General features: G+C 50.1%; 1 protein-coding gene across 1 annotated transcript in view; it reads left to right on the forward strand.

Annotated features, from left to right (window-relative positions):
• The window catches only part of LOC144721237 (protein DENND6B-like), a 43,997-nt gene extending 39,422 nt beyond the window's left edge, over positions 1–4,575 (forward strand). Inside the window, exons 19-20 of the mRNA XM_078598692.1 lie at positions 1,145–1,219; positions 2,761–4,575. Coding sequence (XP_078454818.1) covers positions 1,145–1,219; positions 2,761–2,883 — 198 coding nt within the window. The 3' untranslated portion in view covers positions 2,884–4,575. The remainder of the gene's footprint in view (positions 1–1,144; positions 1,220–2,760) is intronic.
• Positions 4,576–6,956: the final 2,381 nt, after the last annotated feature.

Raw genomic sequence — 6,956 nt, forward strand, 5'->3', positions numbered from 1 at the left:
GACTGGCGGATGCACCACCTGGCCTCCTCACTGTTACACACAAATACAAAGCTACAGATCCACCGTATAGCCTTAACAGATTGTTGGGGCAAGTGCAGTTAGTGAGCACCTATGAAGGCCGGTACAGCACACGAGGCGGTGGGTGGCCAGCATCACGCCCAGTTGTTTCCCAAGTAGCAATGTTTATACACCACACCAGGTTCTCATTTGAGGCTGAGTCGACCTAGGGGAGACACAGAACTCGGTTCAGATAAAAGGCTACTGGTGTTGGCCGTGAGCGGGTATCGAACTTGGATGGCCGGGTTCGAAGCACAGCGCTCTAACCGCCACACTACCGCTCCCTACAACTGTACCACACACGCACTCACGTACACACATGGACACGCACACGTACACGCACACATACACATGCACACGTACTCTGGGTCACCGACGTTTGAAATGAAACTCGAAGTAAGGGGCCGTCCATAAATGACGTCACGCACCTAGGGGGGAGGGGGCGGGGTCGGACATTTGTGACGATGTGTGACGAGGGGGGGGGGGTTTGAGAAATGTGACGTCACATCAAAATGCGCAACTTTAAATAAATATAGACAACACGTTCTACTTAATTACAAAGACGTTTTAATAAATGTTTTCCTCCTACAACATCAGAGTGCAGCGCCACATTAAATACGCACTACAATGACAATAGTTTAAAGCGATTTGAAGCATGTTTTATTTGGGGGGGGGGGGGGCAGAGCTTTGTGACGTCATATTTGAGGGGGGGGTCTGACTTTTTGTGACGTCGTGTGACGAAGGGGGGGGGGGGGGTCAAAAATCGTCCAAAATCGCGTGACGTCATTTATGGACGGCCCCAAATGCATCTACGTAAAAAAAAATGAAAACCTGTAGCCGTAGGACATGTGCACACTCACGTTCACGTGCGCACTCACGTTCACGTGCGCACTCACGTTCACGTGCGCACTCACGTTCACGTGCGCACTCACGTTCACGTGCGCACTCACGTTCACGTGCGCACTCACGTTCACGTGCACACTCACGTTCACGTGCGCACTCACGTTCACGTGCACACTCACGTTCACGTGCGCACCTGTAGAGACGCGGTCACAGTGCGTCTCTGTTGCTGCTGCTGCTGCTACAGGATGTGAGAGGCTGGGTGTCGGGGCGGAGTGAAGTGGAGGCCGTGGATCTGGTCTTGCAGCTGCAAGACAAACTTGTGAGTTGTGCACACACCGGCACCAGCACTGTTACAGCTGCTGCTGCTACTGGACAGAGCCTGCTGTTTGCGTAAATATTACTACTTTCGCTTTATATCGCGTCAGTCATGCAAACAGCATCCCACAACGCTGTCCTGCACATTAATTATATATATAAGGACCAAATCTTATATACGCGGTTGGCTATGCACGCAGCGAAACAAGCCCAACACACACACACATACCGAGCAAATGAAAGCCCTCCAACCAAGCAAAATAAACATTTATACACAAATTAAGAAATTGCACCAAAACAAAAAAAGCACAAACAACAAAAAAAAGAAAATGAAAATAAATTAAAACAAAAAAGTGTTCAAAACAAAGAACTGAGTCGATTCGGCCTCACATCCCAGACCACAATCACAACTTACCAACCATGCCAGGAACACTTTCGCAGTTACAAATCTTCGCCAGAAAAAAAACTTCACAGCTTTCGCAGGTTTCATTTGCAGTTTTCCTGGCAAGGATTTGTAAGGCGCGCAGGTTGTGTTCATTCTCAGAGAGAGAGAGGGACGACAATTCAGGGGCACGGGAAACCACAGACAAGCGGCTGAGCGGCGAGAACCGGCGCCAACAAATGCCCGAGTTCTATGGTCCTACACTGGGATGTTTGTCCAACTCACTCCATGAGCGTTTAAACCATGTGGGAGGAAACCAGAGTACCCAGAAACAATCCATGCATGTGAGGGTGGGTGGGAGGGGGGGGGGGTAACACTCAAACCCCGCACAGATGGAATACAGATGGTAATTAATCCACTTGCTTGACTGCCACCATACCCTGTCAAGCCAGGAAAGGAGATGGCGACCTCGACGCCCACGTGACGAAATGTGTGCGGTGATCCACCGACCCTCGCTGCCTCCACAGTGCTGGATTAGAGGCCACGTGCATAGACACCACCGCCTGGATGAAGAAGTCTTAGTTTGGCTCCCTGAGCCTCAGGCATGCCTGGGGCCTCCTCGAGACCACGACAGTGTGCGTTAGGGGCGGGGTGGGTTTGTGACTCGGGGAGCGTTGAGTCAATACCCGCAGAGTAGGCCAGGAATGATTGGGGATTCAAATCAATTCCTTTTTGTCGGTTCTAACGCTCATGCGGCAACCTCGATCGTTCGTACGACAATGTACGATGCGCGAAAATGACGTGACAGAATGCAACGTTTTAGACGGGACAACCGAGACGGAACAAGGAAAACAATACAACGAGATGATGGTAATGGATGACACAAACAAATCATCTACTTCGACTCTGTGACCACTGCATTGCAAGTGCAGTGTGCGAACCATCACATTGCGGGGCAGCGTCCCTCGAGCGACGTGCGTTGCCGTATGCTACCGACCGTACATTTGTAAATATTTTAATATCGCCGCATCACACGAGATCACAATTACGAATGCCCTAATCGCTGGGCAGAACCCTCGTGCGCTTCCTGTTTACGCCGTCGCGGTTCAAGCGGCCCCGGCAGTGCGAACATAATTCCGTGCTGTCTCCTGTCTCCCTGCCAGCTGCTGGCGGAGCGTGCGGGACTGTCGCTGCCTGAAGACACTGAGGCCAAGCTGCAGGCGTGCATGCACACAGCCCTGGGGGCCTTGCCCAAGGACCTGCAAGCGGTTCTGAGCCGTATGTAACTCCACAGGGGGTTGCCATCTTTGAGATTAAAAAAAAACCGCGAGACAAATTCTGGAACGCGTGTAACGGGAAGGAAAATATCCCGCAGGACAGGAAGAAGGGAGAAGCGCTTGTCCACGTAGGGGCTTGAGCGCTGCGTTATTACCCCACTGACAAAAAAATCAGGGATTCTCATGTCCTCGGGACGATTTACAGATTTGCCAGGGCAGCGGCCTCACCAAGAGGGCGATCGTGGGAAAGCTAAGTCAGGTGGTAACGCTAAAGGATCACAATTATGTAGTTGACCACACTGGGGAATCAATTTGCCCCAAACCAGGGGTCGACAACCTGCGGATCTGGAGCCGCATTGCAGATATTTAAATATTGTTGTTATTTTTTTGTTACCAAATTCGAAAAAAAATGTCTCCTCTTTTTATTCTGGTTGGCGACTCCTAGCCCCGTACCAAGTAGCTAGCTGCAAGACTGTTTGTGCATTCTTTATTTTAAATGTGCGCACTGTTGCCAAGCTCGATTTGTGTAACACAGGTTCGGCATTGTACCCGCTACTAAATCCGTAGGCGTGGAACGGTGCGTCGATGAATCGATTTAAATCGGTCCTTATGGTCACGCAACATGGATTTCAAACCGTGCATGTGAGAGAATCGATCACTTTTGATTTATATGCAAATCACTCGCACATTATGTGCTCTTACTAATGTAGTAGCAGCAGAAAAAAGAAGACACGTTAAAAACAATTAAGCAAATCACCGAGCGGGTGATGCACATGCTCACCGGTGAGGGATAGCGGTGCGGATTTCATGAACTTTCCATGCAGTGAGTTTATTAAGGGCGCTGCGATGCCGAGATGTTAACTCCCTCGCCTGGTATACAGGAGGTCGTGGGTTCGATCCTGACTCTGATGCCGGTATATTTGGAGTTTGCGTGTCTCTCTCCCCGTGGTCGCGTGGATTTTTCTCCGGCCCCTCCGGTTTTTCCCTCCACATTTGGAATCAACGTCACGCGTTTAGAGTATTTGGTTGCTATACATTTCCTCATGATGATAAGCCACTTCGTTGAACTATCATTTGTGGCCAGGTTGCTTCTGAAAAAGAGCTATATAACCCAGTGGACCTTACCTGGTAAAATTAAAAAAAGTTTAGTTTTAGTTTAATTTAAAAATAATTTTTAGTGTTTCGTTTATTTTCGAAGGCTGTCACTTTAAGATGATACCGCTGGGTGGCGCTGTGGGGGGGGGGGCAGAGCACGTGGCTCGCAGTCAGAAGGTTGAGTTCACAATCCCCGGGGGGGTTGATACATCGTGTACCAGTTTGTGGGATGCCGACAGTTGGTTGTCCTATAGAGACACTGGCCTCCCACCATATGAATTTGTAATTAACTTCAGCGGCTAAAAGCTGTAGAGATGAGCACTACACCGTGCTCGTTTACAGGGGGAAAGTGACTGTTTAAAACAATTCATTTAAATGTTTTTTGGATATCTGTTAAGGTTAATTGATGCACTGCTACTGTCACAATAACCACCGGTTACCATTAATGTATTAGTGAAACCGATAGGAAGTAAGAACATTTGATACTGCGCACTCTTCTGAGTCCAGTCCATCACGAATGTGCATTGGTCACACGTCCAAGTCGGCTCTCTGAAACAACAACAACAAGATCGTTTTAAGTCTGCTGCGGAACTATCCGAGACTCAAGGATGGATCCCGAACATGAGCCGGGCAGCGTGTTCCGACTCTTTGCGCCGGAGACCCCGAAGCTGCGCTGGTCGCGGTCGTGCGCGAGGTTCACACGCGGCGGCCACAGCGCAGGTCGCCGCGAGCCGCGGATCGTCATGGCTTGGCTTCGCGAACGAAGATCTAGGAAGGACATCCACGTCTTCTGCAGGCACGCTGGTGGCTGACGAGGCCTATGCGGGACAAGCAGGTCCTGCCACAACGGCTGCAAGTATAGGTCTGATCTGGGATGGGTGCTGAGGGATCATGGTTCTTCCTCCTTCTCCTTTTGTCCTCCATACGGGCCCTGCGGGTATCTTCGAAGAAGGAGGTGGCCTGGTGGACTGTGTGCCGCCAGGAGTTGCGATCAGCTGCTCGTGTTGCCCACTGACGGTGATCGATAGCCGCGGATCGTAGTCGGAGTCGATTTGGGTCTGTTGAAGCTGGTACCCACCGATCGGCGAGATAGGACGGAGCGGATTGATGGGGACCCGTGAAGATGAGTAGGCGTCATTTATACGCGATCCTGGTTCCTATCAGACGAGCTGCAGCATCTCACACCGACTGGAGTGGACGCAGGCAAACAGAGCTGGCACAGCCGAAGACGCCGTTGCAGTAGTCCACGCGGCTGATCATGAAGCGCGTGGACGAGCATCCTCGCAGTCTCCACAGCGAGAGCACGACGGCCTGTGCGCAGTTGTCGAAGCGGGGGAGAAGCACTGTCTCGTCAGGCGCCGGATGCGAGCCTGGTTCACCCAAACTCCGGGTTTCCATCTGCAGCAATCCCATGCAGGCAATGTGTGGTTGGTGATGTGGGCCAGCGGTGGCGAGACCGCCGCTTGTTACAGGGCTTCTGCAGAGGTCTTGCAACAGTTAACCACGGCCGGCCACCCTGGTTAATACTGCGGGTGTATTAACAATAACCCACACCTCCGGTTAGCACGGCTGGCTATGTACGGTGCGAAAGAAGTTCAGCGTACGTACATAGAACATGTGTGCCGTCCGCTTCACAGTGGACGTTAGAGCCACGCGCCATGTCAGGGTCCATGTTTGTCAAGTTTTGAAAAAGTACACGTGAATTACTAAATTGGGGTTACACATAGCAATAATTTCCCCCGACTGGCAGACTGATTCACACTTGCAGACCGGTGCTGAATCGTTGGCCTGCAGGTTGGCATTAGGTACCTTTTTAAGTCACCTTGTACCACATAGGGACAGCTGCTACTGGGGGTTCCCCTTCGAATAGCTGACATGAGATGCGATCTAAGGCAACTTGAGATACGGAGATGTTTAAGCGTCATAAAAACGTACAGATTGTGATATTCACTATTTTTCGTGAAAAGTTGACCGTAATTATTGGCACGCATGTTAAGATATAGCTGATTGGGGTCACTAAGACTGGAGTTTGGAAAGCCCTGAGTTAGGCGTTTGCATGACGGTTTTATTTAAAGAAAACTGCACAGGTCACCAGCCTAACACACAACTTGCACTTAATACACTCTATTGCCTATTTATTCAAACTAAAAGAGTACGTGTCGAGTTCCAAGATGCCAGGCTTGCCGACACATACCTGTAATCACGTGACTTCGAGATGGGGTTAGTGGATCGTGTAAAGGCGGAACAATCGCATTGTCGAGGCACCATCTGGCAGAGCAGAGATGTATTTGGGAGACAGTACAGCAAGTGGGTGTTTTCCTTTTGTCAGTTTTGTCAAATCGTACTTGCCGAGCCTGGAACCGAATGCCTATGATGCAAATCAACAAGAACTGAGGAGCACTGCGGACAGCAGAGCAGATAAGGGGCCGTCCATAAATGACGTCACGCACCTGGGGGGGGCTCAGACATTTGTGACGATGTGTGACGAGGGGGGGGGGTGAGAAATGTGAGGTCACATCAAAATTCGCAACTTTAAATAAATATAGACAACACGTTCTACTTAATTAAATAGACGTTTAAATAAATGTTTTCTCCTACAACATCAGAGTGCAGCGCCACATTAAATACGCACTACAATGACAATAGTTTAGAGCGATTTAAAGCATGTTTTATTTTCAAAATGGAAATGTTTTTTTGGGGGGGGGGGCAGAGCTTTGTGACGTCATATTTGAGGGGGGGGGGTCTGACTTTTTGTGACGCCATGTAACGAGGGGGGGGGGGGAGATCAAAAATCGTCCAAAATCGTCCAAAATCGCGTGACGTCATTTATGGACGGCTCCTTAGTGTGGTAGACGGTGGAAATGAGTTCCAAAGTCATTGCGGTAAGAGGAAGGGATTAAGGGACGCGTCGCGTCCTGCGCGCCGGTAGTTGAAGACTTCATGGATGAGTGGCAATAGTCGATCTCGTGAAATGGGTCCCTCACATT

This window comes from Lampetra planeri, chromosome 11 (genome assembly GCF_965212315.1).
Source record: "Lampetra planeri chromosome 11, kcLamPlan1.2.h2, whole genome shotgun sequence".
In the NCBI taxonomy this organism is placed as follows: Eukaryota; Metazoa; Chordata; class Hyperoartia; order Petromyzontiformes; family Petromyzontidae; genus Lampetra; species Lampetra planeri.